Source organism: Eucalyptus grandis, chromosome 8 (assembly GCF_016545825.1).
Source record: "Eucalyptus grandis isolate ANBG69807.140 chromosome 8, ASM1654582v1, whole genome shotgun sequence".
Lineage (NCBI taxonomy): Eukaryota > Viridiplantae > Streptophyta > Magnoliopsida > Myrtales > Myrtaceae > Eucalyptus > Eucalyptus grandis.
This window is the reverse complement of record NC_052619.1, coordinates 33,884,739-33,909,634: the sequence shown is the minus strand read 5'-3', so window position 1 is coordinate 33,909,634 and position 24,896 is coordinate 33,884,739. Positions and strand designations below refer to the sequence as shown.

Below are 24,896 nucleotides of genomic sequence, written 5' to 3'. Positions count from 1 at the left end.
CATCCATCCATCATATATATATATATAATTTTCATCTCAATCACTTAGTTATTTTGTAATTTTTCAACCAAATATATATGCATATATGTATATTTATAATTATTGGATATTGTTGACTAATTTTATCTCTTAGGTGTATAATAGGATTAACTCCCTACTTTTTTTTTCATTTTAATAATCCATTTATTTGCTTTCTCAACTAAGACAAAACAAATAAACAAAGAGAAATGAGAGAATTGCTTGGAGATATCCATAAATCTTACAATGCTTTGTCATCATCATACGAAATTAAGAGCCAACGGCTCATTTTAAAAGTATAATTAGGTCTCTTCTTAATTATTCCCATGATTAAATTAGGTTGACGTTGAAAATAGATGGATTGAGTGATTAATGTTTTAACTTATGTGGAAATGAAGTTTAATTCTCCACATGTTTTCAATACGTGAAACTCTAAGAGGATTACATCATGACTTTCGAAAAAATTAAGTTTTTAGTTAACGAGTATTTTCTATTTATTCTGCCCTATAATTTTCATTTCTTAATCAAAACCCATGACTCACAATGCAACCCAAATATAAAGTCGCACAGGCTTTGGTGTTCTAAATAGAAACTAGACCACCATGACATTAATTAATTAATGCAATTTTGCAGGGATTGGGGATCAGTATCAAATTTTTGGAATCGGTCTTGAGTGGGTGGGAACTACCCACCTAGACTATGCTTATCCCTAGGTTATACTGCCCTCTGGATCAAAATGGCAACGGCATACTGAAATTGGAGGTCCGGAAGGAAAGAGAGAGACTAACTGTGTGTTGGTGTGTGTGTTGGGGGGAAGAGAGGTCAACTATAATCAGTGGTTGGCAATGGTGGAAAGCGGCTGTTCCACTGGTGGCCGGTGAAGGGAGATGGAGGGACTGAGGAGTTGAGATGGTTGGTGCAATTCGCCGATGGGGGTGATCCTTAAAAAGAATCATTTTGTTGCAATTTTTCAAGGGGATGCTTATACAAAGTTGGATGCGTCGAGATCTACTCAACTTTTGATTATGTGAAATGTCATGTAGTCTTTCTCTTACATGAACAGGAGTTGTTGTGATGAAAATTCTCTTTCAAGAACTATAATGAATGTTTACATTTCTATCGGCTAAAATATACAAGTGTCAAAAGTAAGCAAGGGTAGATTCTTAAGTACCAAAAGTTCGAAAAGATACACTTATAGTGCATTTGGTAATAATCCTAGGAATGTATTTATGTTATTTTCGTTTTCCGGAACAAAAATAGAATAAAAACATGTTGGTAATTTTTTTTTATTCTCGAAAATAAATTTGTTCCCGAAAATAGATTTGGAATAGAAACAAAAATACGCAATTTCCTTGTACAATCTCTTAATCGAAAATGTAAAACACAGGATTGCAATTTGGAACCAATAGTTGAGACGTTTATCTGTCTAATCCATGTATCAGTAGAACATCATAAACGTGTAGGGGAGCATGGTTCAATTAGGTTCGGTCTCAATCCAGATTGAACTAGCCGCGAGCAACTTCGGTTTGGCAAAATAACAAAGACCAAACCAAGCTAAAGACTGGTTTCTAACGGCAGCCAAAAATTGTGTCCATAGATAATTTAAAAAAAAAAAAAAAACAGAGAGAGAGAAGAAGAAGCAGAAGAATCGAAGTTGAGAATAGTTGGCAATGGATCCACAATGCTTGCCTCTGCTGCTCTTTCAATTGAGCTCCCACCAAAACCCACCAACCATCACGGAAATTTGGAGCCCGCCCAGATCTGACATTGCCAGCGATTCGTAGACTACTAAGTACTAACTTCACTAGACACGTTTTCCTTTCTCTTTACCAGTCAAAGATTTATAGCTCCTAAATCAGATTCATGGATGATCCGGTCAATGGGTCTGAAAGAACATCTGTTCATGTACCTGCATGACACATGGATTGTCGATGGATCCTACTTTTCAGACATTTAATACCAATAACAGCCCCTACCGTTGGAACAGGGATTGATCAAAGGAAAAAATGCACCAAAGAAAAGCACAAGAAATCCAAGAGCAACGAGGACTTAATCAACATTGATTTTGTCGCTGTTTTAAGGACATTGATCGATTCGTAACATGTTTAAAAAGGCACAACAAGAGCCTCACAACAGGAGCCTCAAGAACACTGCTAAGAAATACAGTAAACATTTATTGAAATGGTCAAATCTCATACTTGTGTCGTAAAAATACTCGACCGTCAAAATTCATTTCCCCTTTTATTTTTGGTGCATGGACAAGTTTGGGAGCTAAGATTAGTTGAATCTGACATCTTGTGAAAGAAATGTCTATAGATTTCTGAGTTCAGCTCTATACATATTCCTGATTCATATGAATTATCTGTAGACAATTTCATAAGATCTTGTAAAAGTTGGTTGAAAAAGTTCTCCATGATTCAGACATGAGGTTGAGTTCTTTCAATGCTCTCACTCGCAAGATTTGTTGCTCGAAGCTTGGAAAATCAGACACGTTTCTAGCTATTTTCAAGTCCAGACACGACAAGCCAGAAGAAAAATAGCAAGACAAATGCGTTACGCGAGCTACATGACATGATGCCTTATAGCCAAAGTTTGGTGATGCGATCGAAACATCTCATTCGGGACCAGTTAGTGTAGGCATGTATTCCAATAGTCATCTACAATGGATACGCCAATTAGAATACATTCTGAAGTAGGCTGTAGCTTAATCTTCATTCCTCATTCTAAACAATTACGATTTATTTATCAAAGCCATCTAAAAGAGAAGGTGAGGCAGACCAAGTCTCGTGCCTGTTCGTCCCACACGAATCAAAGATACTGAATTGACTAAACTACTCAACCAGGCAGGTCAATATCGATTTGTTCCGAATCTATATATGGATCTTGGTTCGCTTTATTTTCTCATACGTAATTAGAAACTCAACAATCCAAGTTCCATACATAGATTAGAGCACCTAAAATATTATTTTGAATTACATACCTTATTGAGTCGTGCTAGTTGATTCGCGGTGTTTAAGTACTTCGAGACGAGTAACCACGCGACTAAGGCTACGCATGGTAACATTTCTTGGCCGAGGAACAATTTCTTTTCAGAAATAGTTCTTTTCTATTTCTATTCCTGAGAACAATTTCTATGTAAAAAACCCATTTGGTAACTACACAAAATTTTTACTCTAGATTAGAAAAATAGAAATGCGTTTGGTAAAAAACAGCTTTCTTTTTTATATTTATTTGTTTTTTTATTTTTGCCAGTAGACCACCGCCACCGCCAACGCCGCCGCCGCCGCACGCCGACGGCGGCGATGGAAGGCGGCGGCGACGGCGACGGTAGTTGGCAAAGGGTGGCCGACCGCGGCGACGTGCGGCGACGGCGACGTCCGGCAACGACGGCGGCAATGGTTGGTCGGCCTCGGCGGCGGCGGCAAGAATCGGTTGGCGACGGCGACGGTTGGTTGGCTCCGGCAGCTCGGGCGGGCGACGGGCTTGGCTTGGCCCGGCGGCGGCGGGTAACGCATGGCGGCGCGTATATGGGAAGGCGGGTCATCAGCCTCCCGGCATGCGGCGGTAAAAGAATCGGCCGGGCGGCGGCGACGGCCAATCGGCCTCCGCGCCGATCATCCGATGGCGGCGGCGGCGGCCGGCCGACGACGGCGGCCACCGATGGCGGCGGCGGCGGTCGGCCGACGACGGCGGCGACGGCGGGCAACTACCACTAGCGGTTAGCAAGAGAAGAATAAAAGAAAAAATTTCTTAAACTTGTTCAACAAGAAGTAACGTTTTTTACTTCTCATTTCTATTCCAAAACCATTCCTAAGCTAACTTTTGTTCTCGAACAAAAACTAAGTTGCCATTATCAAACAGGTTTCTATTCTTTTTTGTTCCGGAAAGAGAAGAATATAAATTCTTGGGCTGGGGAAGGTTACCATGCAGCCTAAGTCTTACTCTCCTTCTCTTTCCTTTGATACCTCTTATGGATAAAATATAAGCTTTAAAAATGAGAATTGGAGAGGGGATCATAGCCTATATAGAGAGTACACTGACGGGCCCATCCATCACAGATTTTAATAAATTCCGACCTACACCAACCATCCAACCAGACTATTACCAAACTGAGATGTGCAAAGCTGATATTATTTGATCGCGTAGCTGTACTTGAGCTATCATTCATACATTGTCTCATTCATTATATCTACTCTAGAACAACCTATTTTTCACAAATTAAAGATATTATACTATTAATGTCAGCCCGCATTATAGAAATATTTTCTAACATTGACATTACCAGAACATAGATCACAAAACATAACCTCGATAACAGAGAAGGAATGACCCAATCTGAGAGCACCACAAAAAATGAAGCTTCTAATGACCTTGGGTAACATTAGTTATCTTCTCCGTAGTATGTTTCCCTTATTGTACCATCATTATTAAGATCAGTTTAAATTCTCATGTCCAGGGAAAGAGACAAAGAATAAGTAAGATGTGGAAATTGCCCCCTCTATTACCCACAGTCAACCATATAAAACAAAAAGCGAAAAGTATCATTAATAAAAATGTGACCATAATGGAGGCAAAACCAACATACCTGAATTAAATGCACATGATAACTCGAGAGTTCATGCACTAAAAACTCCCATCGGTAAAAAGAAACATTTCTGCAACTTTAAGCATGCTCCAGAATCTAGAGGCAGAAAAATGCGCCATCTCCCATATCATCTAAACATTGGGATATATTAAAGTAGCCCATTCGAATGTAGCCTTCGGAAGTTTCTTTGGAAATGATTGGAAGCAGAACATTAGCACAGTTTTGTTTGATGGAATTTCCAATTGAGTTGAATCAGGAAGGGAACAATTTTGTGTCACAACCAAAAGAAAAGAGGTAAAGACCATCCAGATGCATCAACATAGTCTGAATCACTCATCACATATCTTATCCAGCAGCTTGGTGGCCACTTCACTCAATTCCACATTTTCCATCTTTAACCGCCGGCGCATCGTGGGTTCTTTCCTTCCAACGGCAACATAAGTTCTAATCAATGATTCAAACACAGTAACTTCTAATGGATCTTCTGTCTTCTTCAAAATCTCTAGAAAACCTTCAGCACCATCAACATCCTTCTGTTGCTCGAAATGCCCCATCATAGTCCTGACAGTTTCAGGTGATGGGACCCACTTTCTGCCATCTCCTCGGCCTGTGGATATCGCATTATCGACACATTCTGCAGCTAATTTTACATCCCCATTTTGCAAATAATAATCTAAAAAGATTTCCCATGTTTTTGCATTAGGCTTGGCCCCTCTCGTCCTACGGGCCCTGTCCCTGAGATCTTTAGCCTTTTCCAGGGAACCTTCTTTAGCATATGCACCAATCAACACATTCACAATGCGCATATCATAAGTAGTGCAACCAGACTCCCATTCTTTGAAACACTTCTCAGCACCTGGTAAATCCTTCAACTTGACCAATGCTTGGATCATATTCAGATAGCTAATGTTTGCAGTTTTAGGGAAAGCCAGCCTCAAAGAACGCCATACTCGATAAACTTCAAGCAGGTTCCCCGTTCTCCCATACAAGGTTATCAAGATCTGATAGGCTGAAAGATTTTTACGTGCATTTATCTTCTCCAATTCCTTAAGAGCCTTCTCGGCTTTCTCAAATAAGCCTGCGTCCACATATATCGAGGCTATGTTGCTATATGTCGTCCAATCTGGAGCAACTCGACCATCCCGCTTCATCTCCTCGACAACCCTTTCAACCCCCGAAGTGTCACTCGTTGCAGCAAGAGCCCTCATCCATATATTGTAAGAAAAAGAATCTAGCATAATATGGCTGGACTTCATCTCCTGTATGATGGCAGGGACCTTTTCAGGCTGACCTGTCCTAGTGTAAAGAGTCATAATGCTGTTGTAAGGCATAGAGCTCAACTCTAAGTTGAGTTCCTTCATCTTTTCAAGTAAACCTTCAGCTTCTTCAACCATGAGTTCCTTACAATAGCAATTCAAAAGGGCGCCATATGAAAGATGGTTCTTCGATGCTTCAGGAGATTTATGAAGTAGTTCTCTGCAGCTGTAATTCCTTTAGCTTTGGCAACCAAATCGAGATGTATGGCTTGATCACTCACAGTTCTGTTCATGCCCCTATCAGCCATGGCCTCTGATAGCTGTCGATAAACAATTTGTGATGTTGAGATTCAAGAAAATTGTTAACAATTTTTTTATTTAAAAGCACAGATACACATGGATCCTCTCTTTTAAAGATCGGTGTAGTAAGAACCAAGAAAGGAAAAGATGTTAAGAATCGAAAGACAAAAGATCAATGGAATTTGCAGCAGCATGGACAGAAGCATATTACACGTGCAATATTCTATTTTCTCCATTTTGCTTTATGAGTGCTAGTCGTTTCTGCCTCACATCAATCTACTAAAAGAAGTATTGAAACCCCGCAATTTTCTATAATTATCAAGCAGCCCACAGATCTTGTATCTGGATAGGAAAAAAAAATTCAGTTCTATCATCATCTGCTCAATGCGAAAAATAAGATGCATAGTAACACTTCAAAATATCTCTGCTTCAACAATCCATGCGAGCCTCTAACGATAAAATCTCTCTGTTAATTTCCAGACACCACTACACACAACTACAATCAAATTGAGAGCAACGTGAATTGTGAGAGGATAAAGGAATTTAGCCGTTCATACTTCCCTAAAATCTCAAGATGCTCAACCCTCAATACACCATGTCTGCCTTTACATCCAAATTCAACTCCATGATCAACGCACAAGCAACTTCATGACATTAATTAGGAGGAACTTCCCCAACAACCGAACTCAAGACCTGGGATTTCAAGAAGACATGCCGACACGAACCCAGTACTTGCAATGAAACGGGAAAATCCAATGCTCTGGCATCCTCATTTTTCTTTCACTAATTTGCGAATACCACAAATAAAAAATCACGGAATTACTGGACGCACAGTACATCACATTTATGCATTCTCTACAGCGCACGCATTGCAAGAATTTGCAGCAATTCCGGTCCAAACAAATGCAGACACTTTACAGTTCTCCACATCCGTTGACGCATACCAACAAACACCTGGCACGCACGCACCCACCCACGCACGCGCGGAGGAACAAGCGATCACCTTGAAAGCGGGGTAATACAGGCCGCGGCCTCGGAGCTTCTTGAGCGTGTCGCCCACCTCCCACTTGTAGACCCGCTTGGAGCTCTTGAGGAACTGGTTGAGCTGCTGACGGACGCTGACCTCGGCGCTGCCATCCCTGAACAGCCGCCGGTAGAGGGCCTCCTCCAGGTACTTCTTCGACCGCTTCGAGACGCTCTTCGTCCGGCCGAAAGGCTGCAGGGCCATCTTCGGCGGCTCGTCGGCGGGGCTTCACGGCAGAAATGGCGGTGGTCGTCGCAGAGTGTCGGGGGAAAGAAAAACCATAAACCCTAGGCCGACGGAGGAGAAGGCTGTCCTCCGGACTGCCCGGTCTAGTCTAGAGTGGGAGAATGGGTTGGGCCGGTCCGGTTCGATCCGGGCCGGGTCATTAGATGAGATAATGGAGGCTCGTTTTGTCATCGGCCCATTTATGTATATTCAGTGTAATTTTTCCAATTGGAAAAATATATATTTTGGGAGGATTTTGTATATTTTCAATATTACTTTGTCAAGTATTTGTGAATTACATAAACTAAATGGTCTCAACTATATCATCTCGACATAAGATTGACTAGTGAATAATACACATGAAATTTCGAAATAAATCGTATCATATGAGGATGTAGTTGAAGATGTTTCTCTTTCATACATTGCTTAAATTCTAAATTACCATGCGGATGAAATTTGGGTATGACAAATTAATAAGCTAATGCTTATTGGTCGAACGTGGTTCGAGTGGTGGAATTTTGCCACGTTTCTCGCCACATGGCAATCGGAAAGATAAAGTGGTACCCCGAACATTTACTTAGTTCTAGCTTAAATTATATACATAATAAATTTATTTTGTGTTCCTTTCTATAGGTGATTAGCGTTGACTTTTCGCCTTCTTCCTAATCACCTCATCCAAATATTCGGTAAATCCACATACATTGTTGTTGGTAGCTTGTCCACAAATTTCACCACTAGAAAATAAATCTAGGGTTTCATTTATTTCGTGAAAAATTAATTATTTAGAAAAATATTTTTTAAAATAATCATTTATATCACATGAAATAATTAATTAATGAAAGAAATTTATTTAATTGATAATAATTTATATATATAATTTTTCCATGAATGTGATAACAATATTATTTATTTATTTTTATAAATGATTCAAGTGAAACAAACGGGTCTCAGCAAAAATGGACTAGAGCCTGCGTGCTTGCCCAAACCCACACGGAAAGAAAAGGTACGGGTGCACTCTTTTCTAAAACGCGTAAAATTGGCTCGAGTTGACCTAGAATCGACAGTCAAGTCAAGCCGTTGACCAAGAAAAAAGAATCGCACGTGGACTTTTTTTTTTTTTTTCTTTTTGGGAGTCTCACAATTGAATGGTGAAATTTACTCCGCTTTTCATTTATGTTAGCCAATACTTAAGTAATATGTACAATAGTGTAATTATGCGTACGAAAGTGTAAAGCTTGGATGCAGTAACTAAGAAAGGGGTGAATTGGTTGAAAGGTAATCGGTTGTGATTTTTAAAACTCTTCCTACGGATAGGCTTTGAATGCAAGGCTATGCGAGTGCAGCGATGAAAGAAATCTTAAAAAAGTGAATGTGATAATAAAAGAGATATGAATAATATAACTTAGCCTATCAAATTATATAAATGCATGATATCATGAATGTCATAATGTTCTAATTCTAATTACCTCATATCATAATTATAACCCTTGTCAATAAACATGAGTTGAAGTTATTCTTTAAAATAAGTGAAGGAAGAGAAAATTCATCTTCCCTTCTCACTCCCTTCTCACTCTTGGAAGTGCAACTTCATATTCTTATCTTCTGGTGCAATTTCTCTTTTCCCTTCCAAAACAAGAAGCAAAGCTTTAATTTCAATGAAGCTTCAAAGTTTATTCAACTTAAATCCATAAACGTTTTTAATCTCATCTTTTAAGTATTTATAATGAAAACGCTTATGGACTTCATTTTTTTTATCAAGCTAGTTTTGTTGTTTTCTTTAAGAATATAAATATATTAGAAATCTTAAAAATTATCATGAAAGTACAATTGAATACTAAAACTTATTACGATAATTAAGTTTAAAACTTGTCAAATTTGTGTAATCAAATCCTTTCGTTATTTCTGTTCAATTTGATTAAAGGAAAGGCCGATGTGACTTCTTTTTATATCATATTCTCTATCCTATGTGGTGCCGATATGGCTAAAATAATATTGTTTTGGTCCAAATTTAATTTTTTTTCAATACAAATTTGATTTAAGTTATGTTAAAAAAATACAAATAAAACAAGGAAAACGCAAGCAAGGCTTGCAGCCCTTGCCATTGCCCCCACTGTCGCCCCCACCATCACCAAGAACGGTCGACGATGGTTAAAGGATGGTCGATGACCCATGCTGATCAAGTTTCTATCCAATCATGCCATTAAAGATTTGACATGTCACTTTGTGGGCACTCAATGAAAACTTGACGAGGACCAAATTAAATTATGGATTGAAAGTTGATTCTTTTTTATGTGAATAAAAAAAAGTTTAGGCGACAATGGGGACATAAGCTAAAGCTGATGTTTGTTTATGAAAAAAAGAAAATTGGTGCTAAAATTGGAACTCAATATAGAGTTGATGCTTTTTTATGAAACAAAAAATAGTTTGTGCCAGAATTAGGAAGTTGGTGTTTTCTCACAAGACAAACAAAAATCTTGTTAGAAATAGGACTTGAATTAAATAATTGCTTTTTAAGTGAATCAGACCGCATTTCAACATTGATTTCAAATTATCCGATATAAGTATATAGCTAAAATCCTGCAAGATTAAGATAAAGAACTTAATCGATTTGAAGATGAAATTAATAATTTCAAATTTATGAAACTCGACTATGATTTGTAACCTCCAATGCATCATTTATAATATAATAGAGCCCCTTACCACTCATCCCGTAGATGTCAATCTAGCCAATCGAATAATATAAATTCGGTGTTCTAGTCATTTCATACGTTCTGATATATTATTATTCAATTGATTGCTTCTACAACAATATTACTCCTGTCATTCCACATCCTTAATCTTAATATTTCGAAATGATTACACGATACATCACAAGGAAAAGCAAAAAAAAAAAAAAAGGAATGCAAGCAAGCTAATCCGTGTCCCATCGAGATCGAGATTCTCTCCATAATATACTTCCTCGTTCAAACCGTGTCCTCGTGGTGTCGAGAGTGTCCCCACCCCTATCGGCACCCAAATGTCGCCGGCCTATATCGTCCGCCGTACGGATCGGGTAGGCCAGCCAGAAGGACCGTGGTCCCTCCCTCCTTGCAAGAAACTCCAGTGAGTCGAACGTCGAGTGTGGTTGGAGGCCTCACCAGCACAGTCCCTCCGTCTCCCTGTTAGGCCATCATCTTGACTTTGATGGCAATGGCACTTTGCCCATGTCGCCCAAGATGCCCACCTGCCCCTCCCCTCTCGGCAAGATGCGCGTACATATGTCGAAAAATGGCCGGCAAAGGGACAAGAGAAAAGATGCTAAGATGACCATTCATATAAAAAATAAAAAAAAAAATCATGTTTTTCCTTTTGAATAATCACGCGTGTTGCACACTTTTAATAAATTCGAGAGGGTTGACGCATGCGTAGATGATGTTGTTGACCAATGAATTGGAATCACGGTTAACATAGTCGAAAATCCTGAATAGGCACATTTATGCCGCTTTTGCTTCAAATTAATTTTCGTATTCCAAAAAATCTCAGATCGATACACCTATATCGCATGCCCTAACTAATTTTCGTATTATAGAAAATCATGAATTATAACAGATTTTCAAAACTTGGGAGAATACATAGGACATAAGTCCACTGATTTTTTGATCTAAGATTTCAGTGATTTGGGATTTTTTTATGATACCGAAATTAGTTTGCAAGATACATGTGGCATTGATCCATTGGCTAGATAGAGAAAGTCATAGAGCTAGGTGAGATAATCGAATTGATAATAGTTTGGAGGTAAATACAATACCAGGTGTAACAGAATGAGAATTTTTATGACACGAAAATTACTTTAAAAATAAATATGGCGTAAGTGTACCAATTTAGGAGGTTTTGTGCCTCCCCTTCTCTTAGGAGGAGGCACAATGAATGCTAATGGGACGTCCCCAGCTTCCTTCAAAAGAGAGAGAAAGCTTGTTAAATTACAATCCGTGATGGTAGCTGGGAGGTAAATCATGCATGAGCTCAGTCATGATTTTATCGTTAGCCTGTCTTTTCTTTTTTTTTTAAATTTCCAATTGTATATTGACTCCAAAATGAGCTGACCTTACCCACATTTTTCATGGATTTCACAACTAGTACACGAGCAACTTTCTTTTGGTGTAGGTCCAAATGAGCGCAAATGACAACTGTTGTTTACTTAGGGAGCATGTGATCTTTGACTATAATATTCGAACAGGCAAGATTGAGAGAAAAATTTAGAAAACAAAAAGGAAATAAATAGCCTTTTAATTATGACCTAATGTATAATGTGATCCCTAAACTTTTACCTTATGTATAATGTCATCCCGGAATTTTTAATTTGTCCGATATGGTCCGTAAATTTTTTATACATATTCAAATTAATTCTTAGACTATATAAATATATTCAATGTTGTCCCGAAACTTATATTAATAAAAATAACATTAGTTATTTTCATAAAATTTAGGGATTGGTTTGAATATTTACTAAAAATTCAAGGATCACATTGAACAAATTAAAAATTTAAGGTCACATTATATATTTGACTAAAGTTCAATGATCATTGTGTGTCATTATCATCTTTAAAAATCATCACACTTGATTTCTTCTGTGAGTACAAGACAAAATATATAGAATTAGGAACAAATCCAGGTCTTGTCAATAAGAATTCTTGGATAACGTTTCGTTTTTGGAAATATTAATATCTTTTCCACATCAAAGAATTTCAAAAGGACTTCCTGATTCCCTTAGATAACTATTTTTTAAACTTTTTTATCTAGTAATCTCAGCAAACTTCAATGCTGCGTTGTTTATATCAGCTACTTGAACGCATGTTTCGAGAAAAGACATTGAAATATCCACACGATATGAATACGTTATATGCTAATCAGATAATCCCTAACGTTGGATTTTGACGTGATTTGATTTTTCATATATTTTAAATTTCCAGGATCTTAGGTCATACGTTCAACTTTTCTTAAGTAGTCACTCAATTAATTTATATTTCATGCTCATTGTTTTGTGGAAAAATTTCAAAAAAAGACCCGGAGTGCATTTATTTTCTCAAAAAAAAATCCGAAGTAGACTTTGTTTCAAATAAGAAGCTAAAGTAGCCTTGATTGTTTCAAATAACGATTTGAAGTGACTTTGGTTGTTTTAAATAAAGACCCGACCTCCGGGTTGCTGGCCTTAAAGTTTTCGACTAGTCAAGGATATTTTCATTATTTGCCGTTTCCCTCATTTTCTTCCTTTTTACTTTTTTTTTTTTTGGTTCTTGTTCTTCATCTCGGCCACCGGTAACGCCCACGGGGCTAGGTGAGGGTTGCCCTCGTCTACCCTCATTAGCGAGGGCCACCCATGCTAGCCACAGTAAGGTGACCCTCGCTTGGGGCTATCCACGAGGTCAATCCTCACCGGCCCTAGGCAAGCGCACCGCTAGAAATGGCGAGGGTAGCCTCACCCACGCTGACGAGGGCTAGGTGACCTCACCGATCAGTAGGTGAGGCCACCCTCACTAGATTTGGTGAGTGTCGGCCTCGCTTGCCCCAAAAGAGGGCTCATCCACCCTCGCTGACCACGAGCAAGGCTACCCTCACCAGATCTGGTGAGGGTCGGCCTCGAGCGAGGGCTCGACCACCCTCGCTAGCGGGCGACGACCCTCATCGGCCCTTATTGGCAACCGGTCTGGCGAGGGTCGCTTCGCCCTCTGTGGGCATCACCATTGGCCGAAGCGGAAGAAGAAGAAGTAGGAAAGATAAAAAGGAAAAATAAGGAAAAAAATAAGGGAAAATGGCAAATGACAAAAATACTTTGATCGTTGGAAAATTAGGCCCTTATTTGAAATGGATATAGTCACTTTAGGTTCTTATTTGAACCAACATTCACTTCAAGCTTTTATTTGAAAAAGTAATGTCACTTCAAATCTTTATTTGAAACAATATCCACTTTGGGTCCTTATTTGAGAAAATAATAACACTTCAGGTCCCTTTTTGAAAATTTCCATTGTTTTGTTCGCTAACGTAAACCCTCCCGTTGCATTGTGCCTTGTAAAGCGTGCGCCGATGTTCGATCTATGTAGCGAAGACGATAAATCTTTGGAGGACTTAACATGCGTCTTTTTGCCCTAAAACAGTCGTGTTAGGTCGGAATCGAACATTAATTCCTAGGCTGCGTAGGATTCATCCGCCCAGCTTTGCTACCAAAATGATATTTTAATTTTATGAGGCCATGAGCAGTCCAATTTGCCATTCAGATAAGATTTGACAATTGAGGGAACCTTCCAGCGTCGATCCAGCGCACCGTGAGCAACTCCAAAAGTCTTCTTGAATAGAAACGCCTGGAAATTCCCCAGAAGCCAACCCGAAGATCCGTCCATCCTAAGATTTCTGGCCGAAATAAATCCAACCCAAAGCCCAAAAATGGTAATTTTGTATAGAGCGTAATCTTTTGTGGATAAATTTTATTTAACTATTACAACGTGTCGGTTAGTTTTTTTTCTTTTTTTGGTTATCGAAAGAAAGATTCTATTCCTCTTTCATAATAATATTCAAGAGCTACCAATAAGGTCTTCTTCAAGCTTAGTAAATTTCAATAATTGCCAAACAACAAAACACAATCTTCAGCTAAAGCATACTCTCATCCCTCGATAACAAATATGTCACCATAAATGTTCGATAGTCAATTATCAAATTCAGTAATGAGCACACGTCAAAATCCCTTACTTCATTTGCAGTGATTTGCAGTGCACATCTAGGTTCAATGTCCTCATCGCCATCGTTGTGCAGTAATAAAGAATACATATCAAATACTTGTAAATAACCTAAATCTAAATTGGGATAGTAAAACCCCCATCTAGATTTAAATCTAAATTGGGAAAGGAGAACGGCCTAATCTTGAAGAGATTTTGGAGCCATGTCATGAATATCCTCCTTGGTGGTTATCGATTGAATGAATGGCTGAATTGATCTTCACGTTCACCCAATATCAACTGCAAAAATATATTTACACACGCTACTCCTAGAATAGATTGGAAGAGAAAAGAAAAAAATCAAAGCAAAGAAAAATAACATAAAAGAAGAGCTTACATGAACTGAAGTTGAGATCATACAGGAGAGCTTCAAAAGAGGGAAGGGTTTTTTGGGAGATGAGAGGCTTTGCAGACTGAGAGAGAATGAATCGGTTATTTTCAGTGATGCGTATCTCAATTGATTTTGAGTTTGATTTTCGAAAGTCCTTGCATATAACTAAATTGTTCGCGAGCTTTTAACAAGATGGAGCCTATAGAGATGCGACTATTTGAATTTGTCAATATGCAAGTTCAATATCCTAACAGGTATTGATACAACATATGCTTTTCCTTATTAGTGGTAGAGAAGGTTGAATTTGAGAGTCCCTGTAGAGTAGTCAATGGTGTAGGTGGAGATGGCGTTTTTTGATAAGACTCGCGTTTATGAAGAATTTAAGTGTGGTTTGAACTTAAAAGACGTTTGTGATGGTCAAGGACCCTCGAAAGGCTATCAGAGAATTAGAAGAGAGTTTTTTAGGTTCCAAAGAAGAGTTCAATTTCCAACTGAGCTATTTTACTTTGCTCACAATGCCAAGTTAAAAGGCAGAGGTTGTTGAAAATACATCTTGAGTTTGCATTTATAATAAAAAGAGGAAATAAAAGTTTCTTAAGTTGCTTCGAAAAGGATTTGCACATCGATTTAATTCCTTTTCTTGGAATCTAGTTGATCAATTATACTACTTTACCGTCAAGGCTCGATGTTCAAATTTTCTCAGCTTGAGTTCTTAGTGAGGGATTGTGTGGAAGAAATGGAGAGACGTCAACACTATAATCAAGAATTGAGAGAAACTTTAAGTGTTTGTGAGAATTCGACCGTGCAATGTAACATCGGTCACATCGCTTATAAGTAAAATGAATTTCTTGTTGCTTTTCCTGGCCTCACCATTCGAATCATGCAAATATGACGATAGATTTATTTTCTGATTTTCGCTTTATTGTGGTTTGATTTTGTCGTAATATTTCAACATGATTATAATTTAGAGCTTCGAGCTTCTTCTCATAATATTTTGTCACATCCAAATCGTGTTCTTGCGTGGCGTTGGGGCGTTGGGGCGTTGGGAATCAATTGCCTATTTTACCAACTAAATGTACGGATACAGATTTGTATGGATCGAGAGGTCCGGCCTTGCTCAGCCACCCAAGGACGCCCACGCGCTTCTCTCTCTATAATGTCCAGAAAGAAAAAGAGAGAAAAAGACGACAAAACACCATTCATCGAAATCACGTTTCGCCTTTCGATTGATCATGCGCGTTGCTCACGACTTTAATAAAATCGAATGAGGCATGTGGAAATCGATGTTGTTGACCAATTAAACAAAATTAGGACTAATACCGTCAAAAGCTCATATCGCTACCCCTATGCCGCATTTGTTTCCATTTAAAAATTCGAACATATACTTCAAATCAATTTTCGTGTCATAAAATGATACAGAATGATCATATTTTTGCAGATCTTTCGATCTAAGACTTTGGTGATTTAAGATTTTTTCTGACAAGTTAATGTGACACGGACATTCCAGTTTGAGATTTCTCGTAACATCAAAATTAGTTTAGAATAAATGGGACACGGATATATTGATTTGAAATTGTTTGAGACGCAAAAATTGGTTTTGAATAAATGTGACAAGTGGGTATAAGATTGAGGATTTTGGTTGTATTAGCTCTTAAAATTAAGCCAGCTAATTAGTCTTGTGGTGGTTAAACACGCCGATCAATCACATGATCTAGAAGGGCACACATTTATATATTATTTAATATTCTCTTATTTTTCATGTGGGGGCACAATGCATGTGGACGTGAAGTCCCCACCTTCACCTCCCGAAAAGAGAGATTCCTTCGTATTTAATTCCAAGCCGCAATGGTAGGTAAATCATGCACGGGCACAGTGCATAGTTTACCGCTAGCCTTACCCTCTACTTTACTTTTTTTTTGTAATTTCCAATTGTATCTTGACTCCAAAATGAGCTGGCCTTACCCAAATTTGTTCATGGGATAGCACAACTAGTGCATGAGCAACTTTCTCTAGGTGTAGTTCCAAATGGGTGCCAACGATAGATGTTGTTTTACTTAGGGACCATGTGATTTTCGGGTACCACATTCGAATCGGCAAGGTTGAGAAGGACACTTGCAAAATTATTGCACTTAATTCCTTCTAAGAGCACGAGGCATAATAGACAAAATTTAAAATAAAATAAGAGTTTTGTCAATAAGTGTTCTTTGATGCCATTGCGTGCTTTGAAATGTCCAATATAATCTCCAAAAGCAATCTTTCTTGTTTTTTTTTTTCAATTCGAACAAGAGGGAATATATATATATATATATATATATATATATATATATATATTTCTAATAATCTCAGCACACTTTGTCATTATGTTGTTTGTATTAGCAACTTGAACTTCTGTTTCAAGAAAATATATCGAAATATCCATACAATATCGTATATAACATGCTAATCAGACATAAAGGCTAAAGCTGAGTCAGATGATCTCCAAGGTTGGAATTTGATGTGATTTGATTATTTTTATATTATTTTTTAGGATACAAGGTCACATGTTTGGATTTTTTAAAAGTAATAGTTCGATTAATTTTTATTTTGTGCTTATTATTTTCCTCGCTAACCTAAACCCTTCCGCCGCATTTTTAATTTTAATGTTTATACAACATCAAAATAGTGCGTCGATGTTCGATCGATGTAGTGAAGATGATAATAAATCTTTGAAGGACTTGTATATGCATCTTTTACCCTAAAACGGTCATGTTAGGTTGGAATCGACCATGAATTTCTAAGATGCTTAGGACATTACATGCCTATCACGTCACAAAATGGATGAAGGCCAAAGTAGGGGGAGAAGTCTTTAATAATTCAGGGAACATTCCAGAGTCAATCCACACATCACAAGCAACTTCAAAGTCTTCATGGATAGAACCCCCTAGAAAATTCCCCCAAAAGCCAACCCAAAGATCCGTCCATCCCAACATATCTGGCAGAAAGAAATCCAACCCAAGACCCCAAAATGATTATTTTGTATAGAGCGTAATCTTTCAAGGATAAATTTTGTCTAATTATATTGATATGTAGATTAGTTTCGATGATACGCATCTCGATTGAAGTTGAGTTTGATTTTCAAAAATCTATACATATAACTGAATTGCTATTCTTTGCCGGTACGGGTGCTCAAATTGGCTTCTCTAGGCCAATTTACCATCAAATATGACAATTTTTAACTCGAATGGAACAAATCATCGCGTGATTAGACATCTTAGATCTCTAATGTCGGTGGGCATGAGAATTTGACAACGGAGAGCTCAAATTGAGGTATTTTCCTCTCTGATCTGGACACGTCGATGGCTATTACCATAATTTAAATCCGTGGGGAATCCGTAAATAACATTCACGTGTGATTCGTATGATTTCATCGTCGCCGATGTTCTGGTCCCTATCGAATCCGATCCCACGGCGAAGGACAGCCACCACCACCGCGGTGGTTTCCGAGCGCCACCTAAAAAAGTTCATAAAAGAAGTCACGCCGAGGACCAGAGGATACGAACGGGACACGTGGCGCCAACCCAGTACGACCCTCTGAGACCGGGGAGACTATAAAGAATCTTGAAAAGAGACCCGAGAAGTGGGAAAAAGAATGAATTGAATCTGCCGTCGAGGTACAGGGAGAAAACGAGAATTTCGTGGTGGAAAAGGACCTTCCCCCATTTCCAGAATTTCGAAAACTGTAAAGAAACGAAAGGCGGAACCGGAATTTCTGGTGTCTCAGAGAGCTGTTTCGGTTCTTGTTTTCACTCGCCATTGCAGAGAGTTCCGGAAAAGCTTCGAGCCTTGTGGTCTCCTTTTCGCAGGAGAGCCTTCTTTTCTTGAAGAGGGGCTCTTGCTTCTCGACTTCTCTTTTGCTTTTTTCCTTTTGCCTTTTGCTTTTTCCTCTTCTGGGTCGTCGGGTCTTTGCTCGTTAGTGGGGCCCCGAGTTTCTTGGGCGGGGGGAAGGAGATGGCGAGGCCGTGGATGCTGGCGCTGCAGCTGTCGGAGCTGTGCGTGAGCTCGGTGGTGCATTTGCTCTACGGGTTTTACATATTCAGCTCGGCCGTGGCCGGGGATCTCTCGCAGGCGTTGTACGATTGCCTCTTCTTCAGCTTGAAGCATAACGTGAACACCCAAGAAATTCCTAAAGACAGCTCACCCTCATCGTCTTCGTCATCGGCATCGACCAATGTCGTTGATCTTCCTCCAATCGTCCTGGTCCACGGAATTTTCGGATTTGGGAAAGGGGTATGCGTAGCTTTCGCTTTGATGGCTTCCTTTGCTTCTTTGGTTTCCGGTGAATTTGAAGTTATGACAGGTTTTCTTGCTTTTTGGCTTGTGGTTTTGAAGAAATTGGGAGGCTTGTCCTATTTCGCTGGGGCGGAGAAGAAAGACGAGAGAGTTCTGGTGCCTGATTTGGGGTCTCTCACCAGCATTTACGATAGGTGTGTGTGGCGATCAGTCTATTTTTCGAGCTCGTATACATTTGAGCTATTGCTTCTTTGCTAAGTGGAGAAACTAAATAAGGAATTGCGCTTTTCAGGGCCCGCGAACTCTTCTATTATTTAAAAGGCGGGCAGGTCGATTATGGCGAAGAACACAGTAAAGCCTGCGGGCACTCGCAGTTCGGACGGATTTATGAACAAGGTTCGCTTTTATTTTGAACTCTTTTCTCTTTGGCGATCATGTTGAAGTGCTTGCATAGTTAGGTTGTCTAGTTATGTTTTTGAGGAATGTGCATGAATCGGATGATGCAGGGCATTACCCTGAATGGGATGAAGATCATCCTATTCATTTTGTCGGGCATTCAGCAGGAGCACAGGTTGTTCGTGTTTTGCAACAGATGCTAGCTGATAAGGTTGGTCCAAAATTTTGATTTTACCGTGTGATCTTCATAATGAAAAGTATGATTTAATAGCTTGTAGGTGTGTCGTGCAGTGAATTTGACGTGATTATTTCAGGCATTTAAGGGATATGAGAACACATCTGAGAACTGGGTCTTGAGCATTACTTCATTGTCTGGAGCTTTCAATGGAACCACTAGGACCTACTTGGATGGCATGCAGTAAGTTTGAGCTGAAGCAGTTTTGTTATCATGTTGCTTTCTAATGTAAACTTTTCCAGTTGTGATCCAAAAGTTAGTTTGGAATTTATTATCCTGATGATGATGTTTATGTGAAGTGAGCAGTGAATGGTGATGTCTATGTGAAGTGAGGAGTGACTGTGATGTTTATGTGAAGTGATGAGTGAATGGTGAACTCTATGTGAAGCGAGACATGACTGTGATGTTTATGTGAAGTGAGGAGTGAATGGTAATGTCTATGTGAAGTGAGGAGTGACTGTGATGTTTATGTGAAGTGAGGAGTGCCTAACTTTTTATGACTTAATTTGCTCAGTGATGTCACTTATGCAGAATGTCATTAAGTTTAAGTACAAAATCAGATAATCAAACGGTAGTCTATGTTTGTATAATGGGTCCTTTAACTTCTGCTTAGTGCCTCTGGATCTAGGTTGACCAAGTTCTGAAACTTTTCGTATGAAATTGTCATTGTGCTGTTCTACTGCAGACCAGAGGATGGGCGCTCCATGAAACCAATTTGTCTGCTTCAGCTTTGCCGTCTTGGAGTGATAATATATGATTGGTTTGACATTCCTTGGCTTAAACATTATTACAATTTCGGATTCGATCACTTCAACATGTCGTGGAAGAAAACGGGCGTATGGGGTCTGGTTGACTGCCTAATGGGGAATGCAGGCCCATTCGCTTCAGGGGATTGGATTCTCCTGACCTCACAATCCAAGGGTCAATACAACTCAACAGTCATCTGCATACTTTTCCTGACACATACTACTTCAGCTACGCTACGAAACGTACTCGGAAGATCATGGGAGTTACTGTTCCATCGAGCATACTTGGGATCCACCCTTTGCTTTTTATAAGGGTGTTGCAGATGAGCCAATGGTGTCATCCTTCAGATGTTTCCCCGCCTTACAAAGGTTACAGGTACTTTTCGTGTCGAGGTCAGAGTTGCATGCTCATTTTCAGCATCGTAACTCTCATATTTAACACAAACAACGTTGCACTTGTCTAATTTTATTTAGTACAATGAAGAGAGCTCTCGTATGGTCGGAAAAAGAAATCATGAGTTTCCTGGATTTCTCATCCGATCCTAAATTATTGTCCTGTTTGGCTGCTCCTGCATATGATCCTTGAGATCTCTGTACTGATTTGAAACAACCGTTTAGCAATAATAATAACTTATAATCAACACACATCAAATTGACTAGGCAATAGCAACCATGTGTTCCGATTCATACCCACCTTCAGGCCAAGGCACCTGTTAGTCACCTGTCTAATTTGGTTTAGTACTTGACCCAAAAAAAAAAAAAAAAACAAAACAAAAACTGCTTTCGCACAATGAAGAGAATTTTCATGCTGTCGGAAAAAGGAATCTTGAATTTCAGAGCTTTCATGTTCCATCTGGTATTTCTTTTTTGTTCTGCTGCTTCTGCATATAATAATGGAGAACTTTGTCCTGATTTGAAGCAACCATTAGGCCACTGTAATATACACGTAAGATTCATCTTAATCTGCATTGGCCAAGGTGGATGACTCATTTTCTTCCTAAATGTATATGCACAGGGATGAGGATTGGCGGGACAACGATGGAGCATTAAACACCATATCTATGACACACCCGCGTTACCCAGTTGAACACCCAAGTCGTTTTGTTCAGAGTGATTCCGAATGCCAACCTCTGCAGCCTGGAATCTGGTTAGTAGTTCTTCACACCATCATTTCCTCATCATCCTAAAGGAAGACGTTAATCTGTAATGTGTTGCGAACGAAGGATATAACTTTTGTTGGGTTGTATATGCTCCTACATCTATTCTGTACTGAAAGATTATTCAGTGGATTCCATCTTTTCTCTGAACCTGCTCAGCATTCGGTAGATTAAAATCTTGAATGCTGATTCCTCAAATGACTGTTTGCAAGACTTAGAGTCCAACTTTGATACCTTTAGGAATTTATCATTTGTTTTTTTCCTTCCATACGTCTGAATTCACTTGCTTTGATCATTTCTCTTCTCACCTTACAGATTCTGTCACCGTTTGTGCAACTGCAGGTACTACAAGATTGTGGAAGCAGATCACATCTTTTTCATTATAAACCGGGAGAGAGCCGGAGTTCAATTCGACCTTATGTATGACAGCATCTTCGAACGCTGCAGAAAGCACGTCTTCCGGAAAAACCCACCTACACTTCCCAATCTAGCCCACCAATAGCATGGAAACAATCAAAGAGGCTATAGATGTATGAGGAAACCAATGCATTTCATGCGGCGATATATTGCACTTTTTTCATGTAAATGCGAGATTCTGTCATCCTAATTCTTGTTTATAGCCCTTTTTAGCCTACCCGGAAAATTACAGCCTTAGTAAACAAACCGATCTGTCATTTACTTGGTGTTAAGCTTTCTGCATGACTCGAAAGGGATACGGTGAGCCGAGGTCGAACTCGAGATCTCATGCTTCTCAACTTTGAAAATTTCATTTGTCTAGACTCTAGTTCCTACACAAGGCCTTGTCACTCTGTCCAGCCCCATTTGACCAGCTTAGGACGTATTAAATTGGGCCGATTTACTTGAAGGCGCATCAAGTTGAGAATCTATAATCCCTTTGGAGTGAAATGGAGGCCCATTCCATTACTTTTGCTGAGGCTAATCGGCTCAAATAATGTAGCAGCATGTCCGTCAATGGAAGATCATTGGTTGGGACTGGAACATCCATACTATCTTCTTTGGCTATTGCCAAAGGAACAAAAAGAGCTTGTCTGGTATAACTTCTTTTTGTTACCAATTACAATTGCGAAAATGGGGCACGGTAGTTTGTCTATGGTATTTGGCGAACTCTTCACAGTTGCAGCATTCTTGCATACATCAATGTATAAGATGCGGTCTCACCTAGTTTTGAGGTGCTATAACTATTAAACAGGTACAGTAAAACTATAGAACAGTACTTCACAATACAGTTACAAGCTTCGCAGTTGCAATTATATTATGCGGGCAGTTTGTAAATCCTTATGTTCAAAGTGGACATGCTAATTTCCTGGCAGTACTTAAATATTTTAATTAAATTAGTCACATTAGCTTGTGATTAATTATATCGATTAGTGGTTATACCTTAACTTTGGGGAAGGGGGTGTCTAAAAAGGTGACGGTTGCATTATTTAGGATCGAAGAGATCAAAGGCAAGTGACTCGATCCAAGCTATTGGCTAGGTTGTTAATAGATCGTCGGAATAGGCAGGGCTCATTAGGGAGTGAGGCTTGCCTGCACTTGAGGCTTCATGGATCGGGTCAATCGCAGTTATTGACCACATAAATCACATTAATTTCGTAAGAATCAACAACTATGATTACAGATAATTCTAGATTCAGGTCCATATAAGCTCCTTTGCAAATAGACCTAAACGTGCAGATGGCTACGCTTGTGGCCATGGTCATATGAGACCTAAAAGCTTACGGGTGCTTCATTGATTATGAGGAACAGGGCTTCTCCTTGTCTTTTTTGGGAGCCCACGAGCCAAGCTTCGCTTCACTCTGCTTCACCAAATTTAACCAGACATCGGCCCACTGCTAGTCCAGGCAAAGCTCAAATTTATGGACAAAGCACATGACGATGACAAGAGGTCTCAAAGATTCTAAAGTTAAGTACGAACACGCTAGTATCTTGATTGATGAGTCAAAACCCGAATTGATGGTCCAAACACGAAAGAATTTGCACTTTGTAAGATCGCTAATTGACGCTCAAACACAAATTGATTTCTTAATCACTCAATTAACCGGACGGGTATCGATAAATGCACCTTTACCGACCTGGGTATACCGTGGGCCACCAAATTCCACATTCCAATTCACGAACACAGACCGAGGGTGGACAAATAATTTTTAATCAAAACCATTTAGTTTTTTTTTTTTTTTTAAGGGAGAAAAAGTAAGTTAGAAGTTGTGGGAAAACGAGATTTCTGACATGGACACGGACATGAGTTTGGATTGGCTCATGTTTCTTCGATTGGCCTGTGATTATCTATATATATATATATACTATTGTCTGGTCGATGTCTCCCTACGCCATGTGGGGCGGCACTGCGTGCGTGCTAATGATTACTCCATTGCGCTGGAGTCCCAGCTTCGATTCCCCTCCTCGTGCCCAGTCACATGCCCCCATCATTCCACCTCTCTGCCTGTCTGCGTCTCTCCTCGTTCAAAGGTTCAGTTCAGCCGACAATGCAACCTTGAAGTGAGTGAAAAGTGCGTGCTGTAATATAGAGATATTGTATAGTCACTGGCCATGGAATAGCGAACCGGAACCGTGCAAAGGGAGCACAATGTGTATATGCAAGGAGGAAAAGGAAATGGAGTCCTAAAGATTGGGTCTAAAATGGAAAGAAAAATGAGAGTGTTTGATTAGGCTGAACTAATTTGAGAGAATTCCTTCATTCCTTGTTTGTTGCTCTTGTCCAAAAAAATTAAGTGATTGATTAGGTTCTGAGAGACTTCACTTTGGAGGAAACACACAACCGGAGGCGAAATCATGCCACAGAGGAAAATAGAGAAAATTATCAAAAAATTTTAAACCTATTATAATTTCTAATTCAGTCCTAAATCTTTTTTTAATCAATTTCTGTCCTAATTTTTCTGTAATTGTGCAAATTCAGCAAATCCAATCAAATTTAACTAGTCGGCGGATAATTTTTTAATAATATTTTATTTGAATTTTTGTCTTTATTTTTTGTCTTTTTTTCCTTTTCTCTTCTCTCATTCTTCCCCTTCTCTAGCCATCGCCCGAGGGAGCGTCGGTTGATGCCAATGGCGAGCTCGCCCTCGCCAATCAACTAGCGAGGGCTTGCCTCACCGGACATGGGCAAGGTTGGCCTTGCTATCCACTAGCGAGGCGAGCCCTTGCTAGATCTGGTGGGAGCTCACCTCACTAGTGGCTGGGTGAGCTTGCCCTTGCCCAATCATGGTGAGGCAAGCTGACCACTGGCTGACGATTGGTCCTCCTCTCTAGCCGATCGTGAAGCAAGAGAAATAAGGAGGGAGAAGGAAAAAAAGAAAAAGAAAAAAAAAGGAAATATAAAAATTCAAATAATAAAATATTAATAAAAATTATCCACCGATGCCAATTGGTGTTCATGTTAGTGTTGACAAGGCCAAATTTGATCGATGGATTGAATTAAAGTTTAAGATTGAATTGGAAAAATTACAATAATTTTAGGATTTTTTTGGCAATTTTCCCGAGGAGAATCATATGAGACAAAAGCATCTAGAGAGACCTCTTGTTAATTGACCATGCCGTGACGATACAAATCCTTATCTAAACTCTAGGGA

The 24,896-nt window shown here is 39.3% G+C and overlaps 2 protein-coding genes across 2 annotated transcripts; one reads left to right on the top strand and one right to left on the bottom strand.

Annotated features, from left to right (window-relative positions):
• Nucleotides 1-4,538: 4,538 nt before the first annotated feature.
• LOC104414156 (pentatricopeptide repeat-containing protein At1g60770) lies at nucleotides 4,539-7,486 on the bottom strand. The gene is given in 3 exon segments (XM_010025182.3): nucleotides 4,539-6,062; nucleotides 6,065-6,179; nucleotides 7,163-7,486. Coding segments are annotated over 3 exon segments (1,470 nt in total). The 5' UTR covers nucleotides 7,388-7,486; the 3' UTR covers nucleotides 4,539-4,932.
• Nucleotides 7,487-18,299: 10,813 nt separating this feature from the next.
• LOC120286736 (lipase-like) lies at nucleotides 18,300-22,153 on the top strand. The gene is given in 9 exon segments (XM_039299192.1): nucleotides 18,300-18,751; nucleotides 18,854-18,948; nucleotides 19,047-19,150; nucleotides 19,261-19,361; nucleotides 19,465-19,568; nucleotides 20,071-20,282; nucleotides 20,285-20,507; nucleotides 21,147-21,278; nucleotides 21,631-22,153. Coding segments are annotated over 9 exon segments (1,410 nt in total). The 5' UTR covers nucleotides 18,300-18,472; the 3' UTR covers nucleotides 21,791-22,153.
• The last annotated feature ends 2,743 nt before the right edge of the window (nucleotides 22,154-24,896 follow it).